The sequence below is a fragment of the Rosa rugosa genome, chromosome 4, assembly GCF_958449725.1.
Source record: "Rosa rugosa chromosome 4, drRosRugo1.1, whole genome shotgun sequence".
In the NCBI taxonomy this organism is placed as follows: Eukaryota; Viridiplantae; Streptophyta; class Magnoliopsida; order Rosales; family Rosaceae; genus Rosa; species Rosa rugosa.
Genome location: NC_084823.1, coordinates 41989913 through 42009884, shown reverse-complemented (window position 1 = coordinate 42009884; position 19972 = coordinate 41989913). Strand labels below are relative to the sequence as shown.

The following is a 19972-nucleotide window of genomic DNA, read 5'->3' as shown; positions in this document are numbered from 1 at the left end:
ACAAAAGAGATAAGAAACCCCCTTTCATATTAAGCCAAAAAAATTGTTTCACCCCACCACAGCAAGCATCAAGAAGAAAATGTTAGCAGCAAATAATTATAGCAAAAACAAACGGCAAGATTTGTTGCATATACACATGGCCATAGGCTGCAAGCATGGGCCAATAACTCAATATATACCTGGTGCCAGGTGATCCTATAGAAGATTGCAAGTTGTTGGAGGGACATGGAAGAGTCTGGACTCATTGATTCTAGAGAGACCCCTCACCCCTCCACATGAAAATCTGTCTCTCTTATAATGAGGCCCAATTGGCTGCGTTTGGGGGAGCTTTTAAGCTCCTGTGCTTATAAGCAAAGGACCATGGCTGCGTTTGGGGGGGGCTTTTTTTGCTCCCCCGCTTATCCGCTTATAAGCGCTACACCCTTTAGCGTTTGGTAACTCCTCCTTCAGCCGGCTTCTAAGTTCTAACAGAAGCCATGGCTTTTTCCACTGAAAAGCAGAAGCCATGGCTTATAGTAATGATTAATGAACTATCTGTGAAGCCTCAATCCTATCAACATCACGATTTCCCCAATTCGAAATTGAAGCCTCAATCAAGCAACTGAGCAAACTCTGATCACTCTGCACCCAAATTTTTGTCATCTCCGACGAACCAGCTATTCAGAGTTTTGGGCTTTTGGCAAGAAAGCTAGAGGTAAAATATTTCTCCTTTTTCTATTCCATGATTTGCCGATTTTTCTAAAATTGAATCATTGATGATAGAGACCCACTGCTTCCTATAGCGCAACAATAGCTCACCCAACTTGATTACTTTGCAAGTTTGCAGCTCTCATTAGTTTCTATTAATTCCCACCTCTGATTCTAATGCAACTGTTTGATAGTTTCTGTGTTTGTTTTTCTTGCTGATTTATTTGTGTTGAAAGTAATGGCAATTTTAGTTTATGAGGAACATTTGAATGGTAGTTGAGAGGCATTGGGTGAGGGAGAAGCAATGGACAATGTTTGTGTAGAACGGGAGCCGTTGAGATAAGGTGTTCTCTGTTGAGAATTTACATTTGACCTTGTATTTTCAAGATTTAAATGAGAGAACATCAGTCTATTTCGTTGACAGATGATATTCTTGCTCTTGTTTTTGTGTGCTGTTTGTTTTTGTGGTAAATGGAAAATTAATGTTGATAGAAGCTAATAGGTTGTAAAAAGTAGGAAGATTTGGAATCAAATTATAGAACATTGGAATTCTATTCCTTCTGTTGGCACAGCTTTACAGGTCTATCAGAAACTGGTTTGATCATTTTATACCAGTTGGTATAGCAACATACAATGTGATAATTCAAGGCTTAATGAATGTGCAGTCCAGTTTTGGTCATGTATATATGCTACTGCAATGCAAGAATTTAGACACCTCTTTACCATTCAAATTTCTTGTCTTGCTGATTCATTTTCATTATTACTTACAATCGGCCTATCCATATACGCACCTTCTCTGGCCACATTTGAAATTATACAACTGTTATCTACTAGAATATTTGTTTTTTTCTTTGTAGTACATGTTAATAAATCATCCTTTAAATTGTGCCATCAAAGTCACTAGAGCTATATAAGGAAGCACTAAATTTGTGGACTTAGGATCTCATAGTCTTACTGTGCTATAATAACAAAAGTCTCTAGGATTTTGTTTCAGTTAATGATCCGAGTATCTCATATAGTGTGGTTCTTGCAGAGTCAACCTGTGGAGGAGTTCTACCGCAGTCGGGGAAAATTGTTAGAGTTTGATCTTCCTGGAGGGATTCCAGAATCCTGACCAAAGCTGCTTCGAGCTTTAAATCTGGAAGACCATGATGACAAACAGTCTGCCGCAGCATGATTTGTATTTTGTGTACTAATATACATTAGACGACTTGGTTTCCATTAGGTAAAGCTAGATCATTCATTTTTTGCATGTCAGGGAAGCTGGTGCATTTAATTTAAAATTTGAAAGGAAAAACTTCTATATGCAATAAAAGCACGAAGAGGCCCATTTCCTTTCGAGTTATGTAAGTGGCCATGGGTCTTGTGTGGGGAGATAAGCATTGTAATGGTCAGCCAATTTAGTATCTTGTTGTCATAGGTACTAAAGCTTGGACTACATTTGATAGCAAAGACAGTAATTTTGTCCGCAGTGAAGAAAGTTCGGGTGATAGGTCAAGCGGTGTGATAGAGATGGATGATGATGTAGAAGAATATCATGGTCATGGTGCACAAGAAATGGAAACAATAAGAAATAGCATTACTCAGAGTTTGATGAGTGCACGTAATAACATGGACATTTGAATATGTTATGATATTTTTTGTGGTTACTTGATGCCAATAAGAAATCAATTATTATTAATGTTACTAATATATTTGTATAAGTTATTTTTAAAATTGTCCAATATTAATCATATGGTCACTATGATTTATAAAAATTGAAAGTTATCAAAAATTTATAAGGAAATAATAAAGATTAAAAATGATAGCAAGAGCATTTGAACAACATTGTATTACCAAATAATCAAGGCAAAATAATCTTTCATGTTTAAATTGGTCATTCCACAAACAAAAAGCACAAGTCAGTTTGAGTTTATCAAACATTTTCCACTGCTTTTGTCACTGACAGCACTTATAAAAAGCCAGTTTACCAAACACTCAGCTGCTTTGCTTTTCAGTCACTTATTCTCATAAATAAGCAGAATCCAGTTTTTCTTCAAAGCACAGCTATACCAAACATAACCCAGTCTTCGAATTAACATGGGAATATACACACACACACATATAATTGATGGATTGTATATCATGAAGTTGATGGTGACAATACCTGCAGAATTGAACTGGAAAATAAGAGTTTCTGTAACAGTTGAGGAAGTAGTCAATGAAAGAAATAAGGGCTAGATATATTACTTAGGCCCAGGGTTTTAAATATCGGTATCTTCATATCTATCGATACTTTGAAAAAAGGAGATATCGGAAATATCGGGGATACAGGGTAAGAAAATATCGTTTTTGAAAAAAGTCAATTTATTAGAAATTTGGAACTACATATAAATACATATGAATGTCAACTTCATCTACATCCAAAAAGAGACTCTAGGCGGTTGAAAAGCCGCTCGCTGGTCTATGAAAATGCAATAATCAGACCAAGACATATGACCCATATAGTGCGAATTGTAGTGATGAACATGATAGTTATAGATCTCTTTAGAGCTGCCGACTGTTTCCTCTATAAGGGGATAATAAGGATGAACCCAACTAGATGACTTATCATATACTTCTCCATATTGATTATATCCAAAGCATCATAACCAAATTGATTGTTGCCTTCATGAGATTCATTTGAGATCCCACTGCGCTCTGTGCCTAAACTGATAGAGTCAAAACTTAAGGCAATTGAAGAAACATCAGATGGGGTACTTTGATCATCAGTTGCACCTCTCACTACTAGAATTTTGTTCATAGACATCAGTCTAGAACCGATGTTAAACTAATTTTCGACCGATGTCTTAGTGGGTGTAGAGAAAGATATAGACATCAGTATAAGCGCGTTTTTAACCGATGTCCCAGACAACAACCAACATCGATTCTAAAAAACAAATCGATGTATAATCGTTATAATCATCATATTTTTGTATGTTAGGTATGTCTAATTCTTCATATTTTCACATTTTATGCTTAATAAAGTATATGTCGAACAATACCTACGTGAACATTTGCATTGATTTCTATTCCAGAAGCGATGTCCAGTACACTTGTAGACATTAGTTCCCATGAGTATTGTTTGTTCGTAAAACCGATGTTCACCTTTTGACCACACATCGGTTTGCTCCATGGTAGGTGATTTGTATGTTCATAATAGATTACGGTTTGGTGATTAGAAATCGATGTGCAGTAGTTTTGATTACATCGGTTTTGAGTTACAATTTGATATATTGATAATCATAGGACATCGATTTCATTTTTGATACTGATTTCTAATCTCTCAACTGACTTCGTTTTCCTTAGCATTACTGTTTTATTATGCTTTAATATACTTCACTTCATTTTGAGAAGCATGATGTGAAAAGTTTGCATTTAGCTATTGCTGGGAAAAAAATTGCATTTCTCATCATCCAAAATTAGGGGCTTTCCATTAATTTTCTTTCCAAATTCATGACTCAATATAATTCAGAAAATAAACCCCTAAACTTACAAAAGCTGAAACATATGAGCAACAATGTACAAAAGTTCCACACCAAGATTTGCTTCAAAGCCAAAACTAGCTAGCCTTACTCAAAAAACATCTTGGCAGTCACAGTCCTACATCAAACTCTGTATATAATCAGCCACTTCAATGCGCACCTCGTCAATTTGATTTTGGCTATATGATTTCCGCGTCTTTACCGCCCACTAGAAATATATAAACAACACACAAGGCACAGTGATTGGGTGAACAAGCTAATGAAGATAATTAGTGGGGAAACCCTATGGACTATCTATAGAGGCCAACACTAGCAATATAAAGACTTGGAAGTAACTGGAACGTAAAACAGAAACAGAAACAAAATAATACCTTTTTTCAAATGCTTCTATAACATCAGAGACAGATTGGAGATTCTCCAAGGGTTCCCATGTATTGGCTATCTCTGGCTAGCCACGCCCGCATAAGCACAACACCAACAGGTTGATTCTTCGGATATTACTCTGGCTCCTTTGTTAACTATTGTTGCTTCCACCTGATCAGCAGACTGACAGCTAGTTGACTCTAACGTTCTGCATACAAATTGCAGAAACAAGGTCATGTGTCACTTATCTGCAGCATACATCAAAATCCTACAAATGTAGATATTATTGATGAGCATCTAAACACAATCTAGACTGAAATCTGTCCAGCAACACTTGATAAAATAAGTACTCAAATAATCTGAAAATCATGTAGAATTTCCAATAAAAGGATCACATATAAACCTGGATAACAGGTGTTCAGCTTCCAACTCCGTCATAAATGCACTAATAAGTGCAAAGTTTGAAACTTTGATCTGTCAAGTTCAAACAAAATAAACATTTACAAACCCTCATACAAATATCAAGCAAAACCAAAAAAGAAAAAAGAGGCATTGAAAGCATAGCATAGCAGCACTGAGAACCATTGTTCAAATTCCATGAGAGGCCAAGAACGACACTCGATAGTAACAAACTTTGCAGAATATAAAGATACTAAAATGACATGGTAAAACCTGAAATTTCCATTTGTAAACCAATCCCACATCCAAAATCCATCACAGGAAAGGAAAATATTTACCTTCAAACAACTCGCACAACCCAACAACTCGACAGAGATCAATCATGAAAAACTGTACTAAACAGTCCACAACCTATGACTCTGCAGAAAATGAAAAAAAACAATGAGCAAATCATACATGCAAGACAATACAAACTGCAGGAGAACACCACACCACTTCCGATCGCAAACCGAGCAATCCCAGATGAAGCTAAGCAATACCCAAATCAAATTTTAAACGGAAACTACAATTGCCCATCAATTGAAATCTAATAGCTGGATTGCAGACCTGTGTTCTTTGAATTAGTAATCCTTTCAAGTCTTCATCATGCAACATCAACATCCAGGCTGAATGAAGTACGGAACAAACCTAAATCACAAAAACAAAAACACAATTGGAATTCATTCAAATAAGTTCAAACTCTGATTTATACTCGGGTCTATTTCCAATTCTAGTGGTATTAATATCAGAACATCTAAACAAATTAGTACCTTATTTGAGGAAAAAAAAAACATTAGTAGCTATAAGCTCAAATGAGGGCTACCAACTTAGTAAAATCTCAGGTCTACCTATTTGTATCAAATTTCAAAAATCAGTTCATGCAACCTGTTAAACTTCAGGTGCATTTTCAATCCCCTGGTGTCCGGTGTTCCCAGTTTCAAATATCAAAACATAAGTTCAAATATCAAAACACATAACTCCCCACAATATCAAGGTTCCGCATGGTTGAATCAAGTAAATCTCTAATTTGTTCATTATATACATATGATAAAGAAGAAATCGACAACAGACATTACTACACAAAGACCAAAGAGACCAAATGTTGCCCTATAGTTTCCAAAAGAATTTAAATAAGAAAACGAAATATGTACCTCTAAGAAAAGAGCAACAGATCGAACTGATAGTTAAAACTGTTTCACTTCAGTGTTCTCCTGCTCCGACAAATAATCATCCCAAACAAACAGTCACGAACACATGTCAGATACCCGATTACATTCTACATTTCAACTTACCAAAATGAAGTAGAAAAACAAGAGACATGTACCTGGGATTTTCAGATCCATCAATCTCACTATGCAAATCAAACAATTTCGAGACTCAACTTTCCAAATTCACGCTCCAATTTCAAATTACAGAACATAAAGTAGTAAATAAGCTACTCCATTTCTTAAGTACCTTCACCGGAATGTTCTGAGCGGCAGAGGTCGGAGATTTGGGCAAATCGAACGGTACTGGTAGCGGCTTGGTAGCGAAAGCTGAATCGTGGTCAGCTTGGATGTAAGGGTTAGGTGAAAGGGGCTTTTTCAGCATTTGGTGTTGCAATTTTTGGGCTGAAGAAGGATTTTCCGTGCTTGGTTGAGATGGATCTGGGGTGGAGGTTTCGAATCGATGAGGCGGAGATGGTTCCCAGGAATCGAGACTCACCAGTGGTCTCTGTGGGGGTGTTCTTCGCGTTCATTGTTTCTGAGACGAAGAAGGAGAAAGGAGGAGGGGGTTAGGGTTGGGGTCGGAGGCGGAGGCGGATGCGGAGAAAGGCGGAGGAGGCTGGGTCCGGGTCTGAGCTAGAGAATGGAGGAGGAGGTCAAGTTTGGGGTCGGGTTGAGAATGGAGGTCGAGTTTGGGAGGAGATCTGTTTGGGGTGAGTTCAGAATGAAGGAGTCGAGCGAGAGTAGCATTAGGGTTTTCGATCTGTTTCAGTTTTGGGGTCGGGCGCAATTTTTTTCTAAGTGTGAAAGTTTTGAGTTTTAGTACCCGCTTCTTCATTTCACTTAAAAACTTGGCGCTTTTTGCAAAAATAGGTTCCCGCAAATTTTCGAACAAAATTTTTAACACCAGTCATTTTAAGAACCGATGTTAATAATATACATTTAAATTGGTATTTTCGTAAAACGATGTTAGATTACTTTTTTACATCGTGGGCAAGTCTGACCGATTTAAAACATGCGATGTCTAATAACATAATTCTAGTAGTGTCTAGTCCTCCCCCCATATCGGGTCTTCTCTTGAGCACCATGACCAGGTGTTCTCACTCTGTGGTCTTCATCTTGGGTGGCATGAAGTATATGATAAACTCTTATATAGATTCCTCGATCACTTCTTCAAATGCATAGTCACTCTATTTTTTATTAATATATTGTTTCTTCTGCAAACTCACTCAGCCAGTCAACCTCTTTTGAAATAATTGAACTTGGTCTCTTTTCAAATAATTGAACTTGGCCACTTTTGAATAATTGAGCGGCTTGCTCTGAGTCTCTTTACGCATGTTATTCACCTATTCCATTTGATAGTTACTTTAGCATTTGAACTTTTAGCTTCTTTATACTATTTAACTATAGACTATACACTAATAGACTACACAGTAGCCTGCTCTGAGTATCTTTATGCATGTTATTCACCTATTCCATTTGATAGTTACTTTAGCATTTGAACTTTTAGCTTCTTTATACTATTCAACTACAGACTATACACTCACATTGTGAGTAATAATAATGCCTCTCAGGTGGAGGAACTCGCCAACTAACAATAGAGGACAAACTAAGCATCATCACCAACCAAGAAAGAGTAACTTGACGACCAAATTATTATTCAAGTCTTCCACCAATAATTTCTACGGGAAATTGGTAGGAAATTTCCTTCCCTGATCAATTTGGGGCCCTTTGTATAGTTTTATAAACATTGCACTTAATAAAATAAAATCAATAAAAAAGATGAATTACATTTAACTATTTAACCGTCCGTAGTTTGCTTCATATCATATATATCACTTTCTATTTTTAATTATGTTGATCCACTAAAACAAAAGACAACTTCCGAAAAAAAATTTCAGGTTTAAGACACAGACTACACAGTAGCTTCGTTATTCCTCACTTTTTCAAGATGCATAGCCAAAATTTAATACTTCGTACTCTGCACTCTCTTCTCATCATGTCATCCATATATGGTTCCTTGACTTCCTTCTGCAATGTCATTTGGCCTCATTTGAATAATTGAACCTTTATGGCTTTATCTTCTTTCTATTATTCAACTACAGAGTTACAAACTACATATAGAGTTACAGAAATAGTCACAGACTACACAGTACCAAATCTCTCCTCACACAGATTTGCATTTAGACTTTTAGAGAATTACTTCTCACCCAAAATCGCCTTGAGGGTATTTATCCAATTCTCCTCACCTAGATTCGCCTTGAGGGGATTTTTTTCCTCACCTAGATTCGCCTTGAGGGAATTTTCTACTCACCTAGATTCACCTTGAGGGGATTTCTCCTCACTAAGATTTTCCTTTAGGAGATCTCTCTTCACACAGATTTTCATTTAGAGAATTATTGAGTTTTTTTTTTATTTTTACCTCAAAATTTACAGATATTTCTTCACTTTATCGGGGATATATCACAAATATCTAATATATCGGGGATATTTGACAATGTCGGAGAAATTTCGCAGAAACAGTGAAAGATAAGATATTTACCCCCCTAGATATATCGGTCCGTCGAAAAAAGGAGATATCGGAAATATCGTAGATATTTAAAACCTTGCTTAGGCCTACTAGGTTTCCTTTCTGTCTTTCATTTTAAGGGGCTGAATCAAATCAACCACCCTCAGACAAAGCTCATGTGCTAATTATTGAGGATCAGTCAATAAATGTTTGGTACCTGCACAGGCCCATAGACCTTGAAATTTTCAGTTACCAATTATACACATAACATTCCGAAACTTTCTAAGCTTTAAAAAGTGTTAGAGGAGTGTAACCAGCCGGGTTTCATATGTTACTTTGACGGAACATATAATATGTTATATTGTCAGTTTGTTAATTCTTTTTTTGATGAAAAAAGGTCAGTTCATTATATAGCTTCAGCAAGCAGTATGAAAACGAACACCCCTATGAAATCGACAGAAAGAATCATTCCTTAGGGAACCCTAAACACCTATTATAGAATAATAATAAGACTCAGGACACCCCCAGTACACCCACCTCTTAGGAAATTAACGCACCTTTATTCCAAACAAATATCAAAATCCTCCAAAGCAAATAGTAAAATGAATCCTCAGAGAATATGATCTTTGCGACCTGATAAAAAACTAAAACCTAAGAATGGAATATGACAAGTCACCTTGCATCCCCTCTAAAATTATGCAAGCCCAACAGGCCCACCAGTAAGCACCAGCCCAAGGGCACCCCACTGCAACCAAACAGAGGACTGCAGATTGCCGATGTCAACAACTCCCGCTGCCACCGAAGAAGACCGGCACCATATGGAGATAGAAGCACCCCGACCAGCCGACCAGGTGTCCCTCGATCCTCCTCCACCACAAGCTTCTGGCCGCCGCAGCAAAGTGCGTCACTACCACCACGAGTGTCAGTACCATCCCCAACACCCCAATCTCGAGCCCAGAAGAACAGCGACACCTCATCCACCAGCGAAGCACTACTGCCATAGAACCGCCGCAAGCCCAAGAAAGGAGTCTGATCGAAGTTGCATCGTACCACTGATGCAGTCATAGATCCACTTTCCGGTCCCATCTCCTGAATCAAAGACATAAACCTCTGATAAGTTAGAGATTCCCCTTTGCTCCCAAAAGCTTTTATCTCCAAAGCCCGTCACCACCAAACCAAGGAAGAGGCAAAATACCACAGACACAGGAACACGACAGATAGAAGCTCTATCACCGCTGCCTCTAGACCAAACAGAGAAGAGAATGGGGAAGAGCCCCACCTTTCTAGTTGGACATTCACCATTGTAGGTCATTTTGGAGAGTTTTGTCGATCGCTGCCGCCGTGGTCGAGTAAACCTTAGTAGAGCTAGGTCCAAGTTGGCTAAAATGGATTTAAATCAATTTTACTAAAAACCACATCATAGAGTTTTAGCAATATGTTTCTTTGATCATCAGTCTCGTGAGCATGCTTACATCGTTCGAAAGTTTTGAACGTCAAGAAGAGTTTTATCATTAGCGAAATGTAGTTTTGTATCACTATCGAAACGTATTAGTCTGTTAATTCTAAATTCAATGATCAAATTAATGGTTTAAATTACTGTTAAACCACCTCATCAATCCTCTCTAAGTCAACTATGTCTACATTCACCATATATTCTAATTGCTTGATCTTATCGCCTATCTTCATTATATATAATTGATTGCAAATTGTTTAGATTAGGATCTAAATTTATGTAATGCCTATAGTAATTACCTGACATATAACTCTCGCCTCTCGTTGGTGAGTCGTGACTGGTTGATTAGCTAGCCTAACTAACACAATGGAGGTCATAGGTTCAAATTCTCAACATCAAGAGTGAGGTAGGAAAAGAATTGTCGTCCAAAGTCAAAAAAAAAAAAAAAAAAAAAAAAAAAATTCACAAAAAATCACAAAAATTCATCAAAGCCGTTAGAGATGCTCTCAATTTGACTTGCACATTGCAAAGCCCCTCTTTGAGGAGAACATTTGTCTCCATCCATAGACCAAATTAAAACCTGTTTTACTTTGTCATGCATCATTTCATCATAATTTTACTTGTCATGAAAGATAAACACAAATATTACAAATTTTTGTGGACCTAACAGAAGTTCAAATCATCAAAAGCATCCTTTGATATGTGTATATTCTATGATATGATACCTTTTGTAGGACATGTCACATATATATAACTATTGATTTCAGCAAGATAACAGATCGGGATCAAAAGGAGAGACTAATAATGGGACTAGTATATCATATTTCATTATTCACATATACATGCATGTACGATGATTCATCTCTTTTGGAAGTTTAGTTTCTTGATTGCAAAAGCAAAGATGAAAACAAAGAACGCTGAAAACCCAACAAGCACAGCTACAACAACACCTAGAAAGTCTTTACTATATCCAAAATATGTCCTCATAAAATGATCTACAGTTTCACCAGAATCAAGTGTGTCCTTGAGTCCTCCAAACTGTGAAGAAAACAATCCATACAAGCTCCAAGAGGTCGGGCTGACCCAATAGAACCATCTCCACCATATTGGAATTCTCTGTCACCGCCAAATAGAACTAAAGTGAGTATGTACCATCAGATTGATAAACAAACATGCGTATATAGTGATTAATAGTTAATACACACACACACATGTTTATATATATGCACTAACTGTTTTGGGAATGAGATATCCTGAAATAACATTCCATAATGGATAGAAGGCAGACGAAACTACAGCAGAGATGGTGTTGTTGGGAGTAATGGCCACAATCATCATGCCATGGAAGGTGAAGTATAAGAAGGTGAGGTACATGAACAAGAGATAACAAAAGAACTTGCTGACTGTCCAATCAAATCCGACCATGGGGTATACTATAACCCCATATATAATAGTCTGGATCAAAGTGTATGGGATCTCAATGATAGCCTGCAGAAATTAAAATTTTCATCTTTGTCAAATTTGGGTGGTCTAGATTCATGTACAAGAAATGTAGAGGACAAATATACAGTGTAAATTGTTATAGACGACCATTTGTTTCTGACCAAAAAATGGAAGTGGTGCTGAGAAATAATTTATTAGTGCGAAGTGTATATATGAAACCAACACTTTCCCTAACGTGCAGATATATAGTGTTAGGGAATTTAATCCCTCTGCCACGCCAGTATGAGAAATAGAGATAGAAAGAAGAAATAACCAAGAAAAGAAGACAACAAGATTTAACGAGCTAGGTTCGGCCAATATCCTTGCCTACGTCCTTGAGAGTTTCACCTTCACTAATGAGAGAATTACACAAGTACAAGATTACACCGCTCAAGTTTATGTCCAACCCAAGCCCTTGTATCCAATAGGATACCCCTTGTACACCCTCTCTCAACCTAGAAGATCACTCTACCCATGAGCTATTCACACTCTTGAACACAACTCACTTTGCTTCTATACACGAAGACTCTTATAGTTGCTCTAGACCTCTCCTTGCTTGCCTCCACACAAGCTTCATCTATTTATACCATTGATAGAAGTCTATAGACTCACTTCATCAATGTTCATACATGAATCAACTACCTATCTCCCACATTAACTCCCTATAGGAAGACTAAAAAGGTCAAAACATGAATTTAACTATGCATTTCTTCCCAGTGCATCAACTTAACCATACATTTATACCCAATGCATGCACTTGACCATGCACCAATTTTCCATGCATAAGTTGTCACCTTGAATGCACAGTCAATTAATACCATGCATTCATGCCATGCAAAATATCTCCACCAAGCAGGGATAGGCATAAAACCCAACATATAGGACAGGCTAATGGATTGATCTAACTTTGATCTTTATAGATTGAGAAACTCAGTAACGAATACTATACCTGTCCAAAGGCAAATGGAAAAGCTGAGTACATTCCAGCAGCTGTTTCTCTGTAAAAGACCAACCTCTCAACACCTACGATTGGCTGCACTGACAAGGAATTTTGTATACCAATAAAGAGCACAGCAGCATACATAGAACCCATCGCACAAAAGAGATCTATTTGCTTTTGTCTGGAAGGACCATGAAATGATGAGCGTCAATCTTGCACATTAAGTTTTACATTCATTGCATCACAACTTTAGGAAATACTGGTATCTCATAAGTATGTTACAATATATACCTTTTGGAGCCAAGATCCCAAAAAAATGACCCAAGTAGTCCGGCCATCATAGCTGTGAAAAGAAGTCTCACTGCAGTGTATTGAGGGTTTCGCCAATATGATACACTCTGTTTCCATAGGCAAGCTAGACACTGGGTAAAGAAAGACTGTGAATATTTTGTTGGGAAGTACAAGTCCTTTGAATTTGGTGCAGGAGTACTTAGTTCCTTTATCAATGCCTTATTTGTCCTAATCATTCAGATATAGAAATTAGTAGTTGAAACACAAGAATAGCATTATTACATGAATTTTTATGGATATCTTGCCTATATATTTCTGAATTCTTGTATATGTTGGCAAAATCAACCCCAAGAGATGCTTCTTGTGCTGGAGAAGTAACCTCCAACATCCAGGTTGCTGGATTGTAACCATCCTTGATTTTAGAAACTCCACCAATCTCCTAAAATCTCATCAATGTTAGTAGTTGAGTCAAGAATGGCAGATAATATATTTAGTGTATTATACGCCTAACCTCAAAGTATTCAATCATCTGGGAAGAATGGTGGCCTAAAGGGCCAACATATATTTCTTCGCCTCCTTGTTTCAGAAGCAACATCTGCAGTAGCATATCAAATTTTTAAATCTTGTAACATTAAATTAATAGTATATCCAAAATGTTAGGTACTATATAATACTAATAGTATCTCACCTCATCAAAAGCATCAAATATATCAATGCTTGGTTGGTGGATGGTACAGACTACAGTTCTCCCGGTGTCCACTGTATTCCTCACCGTTCTCATTACAATTGCTGCTGCCCTAGCATCAAGGCCAGAAGTCGGCTCATCCATAAATATTATCGAGGGGTTGGCAACAAGCTCTACTGCAATTGTTATCCTTTTGCGTTGTTCAGTTGAGAGACCATTCACTCCTGGCAATCCAACAAGTCTGTCACTTATTGAGGTCATTTCTACAAGCTCCATGACTTCCTCAATAAACATCTGCAAATCATTAAAGCATAGATATGGTCAACAAGACTTGACTAAACATAATCCACAATTAAAGAAAATATCAGCCTAAAGACAAGCCTTCACATAAAAGAAGGATAGGTATACCTTTCTGGTTGGGGAATCAACCTCCCGGGGCAACCGGAGCCATGCAGAGTAAACCAAAGACTCGTAAACTGTGACATGAGGGGAGTGTATATCTGTTTGCTCACAGTATCCTGATATGCGAGCAAATGTTTCTTGCCTTTTTGCATATCCAGATAAGGTGATCCTCCCCTCAATATATCCACTTGTCTTCCTTCCTGCCAAGACATCCATGAGAGTGGTTTTCCCAGCACCACTAACACCCATCAAAGCTGTTAGAACTCCAGGCCTAAAAGCACCACTCACACCCTTCAGAAGTTCTAGCCGATCTCGAGTTTGGCTTTGATCTTTCATTTCCTGCAAGCACATATTTATGTGAAGGATGAAAATGCATTGATTGCGTTCATCTTACCCACTACCTAATGACGAAGTCATGGGTTCGAGTCACTATGGAGGTAGGAGTGAAATCCTTTGATCCTCTTTTTAAAAAGAAAAAAAAAAGATTGCGTTCATCTTTTGTAATTGGATCAATTATTATGAAAGGTACATATATTCCAACCTAGGAGTTCTACAATAACATATTTGATATTGTGCTTTGATGGTAATATTAATAATTTAATACAGAGTGCATATATATGTAGTTCAAGTTCCTTTTCAGTCACCAAAAATTTTAGTTAATGAAATATAGCAATAATACTATATTCCCTTTACAAAGAGTTGAAGATACCTCAGGCATATCAACAGCATATCTGATTTCCTCGAAAGTAATTGAAAGGGGTTCAAATGGAAGAACCATGCCATGCTGCATAGTAGGATTGCTTGCAACTCTGCTATCCTCTGTTGTAGAGGATGCCTCATTGGATAGTACTGCTTGGGGCATCTCTAGTGCTGCATCCAGGAAATTGTTAGGATTGTTAAAACATAACAATGCTACTGTCCATGTGTAGACAGAAGATAATATGCCTAGGTACTTACGATCAAGATACTGAAGTGCCAAGGTGAAAAGGAAATTCAGCAGAAGAATAAATCCAATCAAAACTACTAATCCAATCCAGTAGAAGCGTGCCTCTGGGAATATGCCTTGATACTTCAAGATCATAACTCCTAATGCTTCTGTTGAGTTGGCAGGAACCTGCAGTACAATTTCCAAGCATGTAAATTAACATTTTTCTGAAGATTTTCACCTACTTTCACAATCATGAAAAATTATCCTTGCATACATGTCTCCAACTTTTTCCGAGAAATTCATTGACAGCAATGGCATTCAGTCCATACGTGATTGGTGAGAGCCAATATCCCCACAACAACCATTTCTTCAAATCCTCTGAATAAAAAATATTAAAAGAAATTAGTAAAAAGCAAAAAGACGCGAGTTTAACTTACCATCAGAATTTAATTAAGTCCACCACAATAATACATAAAAGTACTGTTATGATTTCTCAGATTAGATTAGTCTTTACCAAGGTTTACCTTTTGATATGATAAAGCCACACAGACCAAGAATGACAAGTAAAGTACCAAATGCAAATGTATTTGCAATAGTTATGTTCCTTCCTAGTGCCCCTATCAATCGAAACACTCCATTTGCCATCTGGCTAATACACAGCAGTAGAAGGAACTGTTTGAAAAACCTGTTACACGTCAACAAATTTTTATAATTATATTTGATAACCAATTAACTTGATCTGCATGACCAAATAAAACTAACCTGAGCTGATCCTGAACTTTTAAATGCAATTTCTGAAATGCATGTTTCAATTTTTAATTACCTTTCAACGCTCGGATCATAACCTACACTGTAGTAAGTAATGATCACCCAGATGAAAACGTCCACAAAAGTTATAGGGATCCTTATCAGCCATGGGGGTAAAGAGTATGCCCAAGCAGGATAGAACAGATGGTCCCTTTGCTTGAAAAACACAGGCAGTCTAGTGACTGTCATATGAAGCTCTGCAAACCCATTAAGCATAATTGCGAGTAGCGTATAGAATAAAGCTCCCATATAAATCCTACCATCTGCAACTGTGTTTCGCTCCATCTCAGTATGAAAAAATAGTGTCATTGTTGTAACAGCAACTAGAATAAGCTGAAACCAAAACAATAGTAGTATTTCATTTACTTTATATTTCACTAAAATAAAAGATGAACAAATGTTCAATTTGATTTTGCACCAACTGTTGGTTAACAATCCAAAATTTCACTTTACAGTATGGAATCGCCTGACCAGTTTTCTTAAGATATTAGAACAATGAACATTATGAGATTTTCATTTTAATCTACACCTGCAAAAAGTCCAATGCTAACTAGTAATATTCACTACTTCTCACCTGCACCAATTTGAAAATGTAGACAAATGAATTCCTCTTTGTAAGCAAAATTTGTCTAGCCATACAAGCTTTGAACAATTCCTTCTTACTAACACCATATTTTTTAGTTGACAAAGCAGCAGGGCAGCCTTCTGACTTGTTAAATGGAATAGAAAGCTCATCACCAAGTTTTCTACCAATGTGAAATAACTGCATTGCTTCAGAAAATTCTTTGGTTGTTACAAAGCTATAAGGCCTATCCATATGAGCCCAGTATTGCTCTTGATCTTTTCTTGATGTCACCTATAATTGAATTAGAATAGCTAATAAGAAGCTGTACTATATATGTCCAATCTCTGTGGAAAACAAAAGGTTGAAACAGAGGGAGGAGATGTCATTATATATATATGTGTGTGTGTGTGTGTGTGCGTGTGCGTGTGTTAAGGTACCTCTTGTAGGAAATCAGCAACTCCTTTCCGCTCTGGACATTTGAAGCCCATGTACTCAAAGAACTCAAGAACATTCTCACGGGGACCTTGATACACAATGTAGCCATCCGAAAGGAGAATTATATCATCGAAGAGATCATAAGTCTCTGGTGCTGGCTGCAGTAGAGCGATTAATGCAGTTCCGTTGAGGATGTGGACGTATTGTTGTAGCGATTTCACTATTTGCAATGTTGTTGAACTGTCCAGCCCGTTTGATATCTCATCCATAAGAAGTACTCTTTCTGGTCCAACCAGCATCTCCCCTGCAATTATATATCGGCCATTTTTTTTATATAAGAATCAGCCACAGTTAAACTACCAGGTGACACTTTCGGAAATTGAAAAAGAGAGGTGGGGAAGACCTATATATGCACTACCTGTGGTGAGTCGCTTTTTTTGTCCACCAGAGATACCTCTGGTCATTTCATCTCCTACCATAATTTCAGCACAATCTTCGAGTCCCAAAACCTGGATAAGTTTATTAGCAAAAGTTAGCAAATTTTCTTTTACTGATCGAAACAGAAATTGTGTGGTTCTAGTTGGTATCTTTGCACAAGGCACATAATTAACTTAAACGAAGGGTACATATCAGTACCTTGAGAATAAAGTCTGTAACAATATTAGTTTCCTGTCCTTCTAGTGCTGCTGCCTGCAAAAAGTTTAAGAAGCCATTTTGGTGTTTGAATGCTACTTCAAGAACAAGTACAAAAAGCAAGGTTTAGAGAGGGTGCAAATGATAAACAACATGAAGGATACAGTTCCACATCAATTGCCGAAGATGTAAAAATTTTAAGGTTGTTCTGGTTTATGTATTGTAGCATTAATTAGAATTATGAAACATAGCTTTATGATATTCTTTCCTATACAGATGTTCTCATACCTTCATGTACAGATCAAGATCAAGATCTGGCATAATATTTGCAGCCTTTTCTCTCCTTAGTAATTCCACCAACATTTCTGAAGTTTCCAAAATGCAAATGAAAAAATAACTTAATTCGGATTCTCTAAATCAAAATTATGAAACCTAGCTAGATTATATATATATATATATATAGGTAAATACAGGCGGGTTCTGGAGCAGACGTCTGCACTTCGCTAAAGTGCGGACGTCGATGCTTCTGCAGCGTTTCAGGCGGTGACGCGGGGCTTGCCGAACGGAGGCATCCCAGACCGCTTTTGTGCTGCGATCGAGGTCAGAGGAGATCGAGATTGAATGATTCTGGGCAGCGACCTCACCTGCAACTGCAAGGTTCTGAGCAGCGCTGCAACCACGTCACCGACAACTCCACCCGACTGCAGACTGGTCCGTCTGACCCCTAGCCTCCGTCCGGCAAGCGGTGCAGCGCCGTCGCAGCCTAAGCAGAGCTGTAGCGTCGACGTCCGCACTTTAGCGACAGTGCAGACATCCTCTTCAGAATATGTGTATATATATATATATATATATATATATCTATATATGCGACCTTAATTTTAGGGTGTTTTAACAGACGTACGTACCATAACGTGGTCCAACACCTTGACATCTAGCTGCAAAAGCCAGTGTTTCTCTCACTGTCAATTCTGGTATGTGGAGATCATGTTGACTAACATAGGCTGATGTCCTCTCTGATACAAACTCATCCATCTCAATTCCATTGTATATAACTCTCCCCGAAAACTAATGTCATTCATAAGCGATTACACCACATTAAATAGTGACATATTGTAAATTAAGCAATAGAAATCAAGATTCAAAATTCTAAGGCATAAGAATACTGATCTCCTTACTTTTAGATTGGCTTTACCAAGTTTTCCAGCCAAGGCCAATAGTAATGTCGTCTTTCCAGAGCCAGGGGGCCCTAAAAGAAGCGTCATTCTGCAGAAAGAAATCAGACAGACCAGCAATTCATATGCATGAGAAGTGTGCCGTTCGAAGAGTATATATGTTTGAAGTAGTAAATGTCTAGTTACCTTCTTGGCTTGATAATCCCACTTACATCATGGAGGATTGTAAATGGTCTCTTTCTACTTGGAAGAATGTGAAAATAATTCAGGAACCCCTTATTTTAAAGAGAAAAACTAAGGTGAATTATTAAGTTACATCATATAAAAGCATGAATCCATAAGACATATAAACTTGATCTAAGAAATGGTACCTCTAACATATTAATAGAGAAGTTGGGTGTGTGTGTTTGGTGGGGTGGTAAGGCTTTGGTCTCATATATAAGAGGTCAAGAGTTCGAGCCCCATCAAGGGTGGGAATGGGATGGGGTTTTTTTAAAAAAAAAAAAAAAAAAAAAAAAAAAAAAAAAAAAATATTAATAGAGAAGTTGAACATTGTAGATGATGCCCTGCTTCCTACATAAGCTTCTGCTTCAACATTTAAATGCTCGAACCGCACTTCAGTTGTTGGAAATTCAAGTCCAACTCTGCGTGCATTTCGAATATTAAAGATTAAAAGTTATAATCCAAATTTCCTCAAAAACATACAGCATTCATTATAGTTAATCAATTACCTATTCATGCGGTCCTTGATCTTGAGCAAGAACTTGTCATTATCTTGCTCAACAATCTTCACTAGCCTCTCCAACAAAGTCTTCCTCTCTGGTAGTCCAAGATTTTTCTTTACATCAATCTCTCTGCTTTCACCGTCCTCCTCTTGACCTTGCCCGAGTAGAATGCCTCTCCTTGTGCGTGAATACGTAGGCAGTCTCTCAATGGCACCCCATGTCGTCATTGTCTGACTCGACTCCTTATCGGCCTTTTCACCGGAAGGAGGCTCGGAGACTGGCTCTTCTTCTTGTTCTTGGCTGATCATGACGTTCATAGCTGAATGGATGCTATGAAAGAAAAAGCCAGTAGCAGTATCAGGAAAAGAACCTTAGAAACAGAGAAGTTTTTCTTTTTTTTGATGCGAGAAACAGAGAAGAAGTTTCCTGCCCAAATGGCCAAATCTACATGAAAACAACCAAGAATTATTATTTTTTTAAAAGAAAAAATTAAAGGTTAATTTTGAGTTTTGACAGTGAGCAAACAGTAAAGGTACTCCTCCCTAAGCAAGCTCTGTTTTCTCCTAACCTACCTGGCTAAGCTTTTGATAAGATTGCGACACATGGCTCTATTAGAATCCAATGGTCTAAACTTTAGCTCGTCTGTTTTGATCTGGACAAGCTTAAGTTTATTGTAGACCCTTCTGAACAAATTTGGTACTTCTTTGTCCCTGTTCAAGTAAATCCAGAATATGTGTCTGGCCCAAACT

The 19972-nt window shown here is 37.5% G+C and overlaps 2 protein-coding genes, 1 long non-coding RNA gene and 1 pseudogene across 4 annotated transcripts; 1 reads left to right on the top strand and 3 right to left on the bottom strand.

Annotated features, from left to right (window-relative positions):
- The window catches only part of LOC133746367 (flavonoid 3'-monooxygenase CYP75B137-like), a 5089-nt pseudogene extending 4771 nt beyond the window's left edge, over nt 1–318 (bottom strand).
- LOC133746369 (uncharacterized) lies at nt 210–2390 on the top strand. The gene is made up of 2 exons (XR_009864095.1): nt 210–694; nt 1721–2390. It is a non-coding gene; the product is annotated as an uncharacterized LOC133746369 (long non-coding RNA).
- A 6769-nt stretch (nt 2391–9159) lies between these two features.
- LOC133746368 (uncharacterized) lies at nt 9160–10186 on the bottom strand. The gene is made up of 2 exons (XM_062174546.1): nt 9901–10186; nt 9160–9794 (listed from the first exon to the last, which is right to left on the bottom strand). The coding sequence occupies exons 1-2, from the start codon at nt 10015–10017 to the stop codon at nt 9378–9380; spliced, it is 534 nt and encodes a 177-aa protein (XP_062030530.1). The 5' UTR covers nt 10018–10186; the 3' UTR covers nt 9160–9377.
- A 781-nt stretch (nt 10187–10967) lies between these two features.
- LOC133746360 (pleiotropic drug resistance protein 1-like) lies at nt 10968–19639 on the bottom strand. 2 transcript variants are annotated; one of them, XM_062174541.1, is made up of 23 exons: nt 19230–19639; nt 19026–19142; nt 18685–18777; nt 18502–18589; nt 18232–18391; nt 17615–17691; nt 17330–17383; nt 17112–17202; nt 16696–16997; nt 16268–16549; nt 15710–16026; nt 15411–15571; nt 15161–15264; nt 14916–15072; nt 14668–14828; nt 13965–14297; nt 13560–13850; nt 13383–13466; nt 13177–13310; nt 12872–13099; nt 12590–12761; nt 11392–11646; nt 10968–11274 (listed from the first exon to the last, which is right to left on the bottom strand). In XM_062174541.1, exons 1-23 carry the CDS (start codon nt 19538–19540, stop codon nt 11017–11019), a joined length of 4230 nt encoding a protein of 1409 aa, XP_062030525.1. In that variant the 5' UTR covers nt 19541–19639; the 3' UTR covers nt 10968–11016. The 2 variants fall into 2 exon arrangements, with proteins under 2 accessions (XP_062030525.1, XP_062030524.1); XM_062174540.1 differs by lacking the exons at nt 19026–19142; nt 19230–19639 and adding an exon at nt 18870–18888 and having other exon boundaries at nt 18685–18773.
- Nucleotides 19640–19972: the final 333 nt, after the last annotated feature.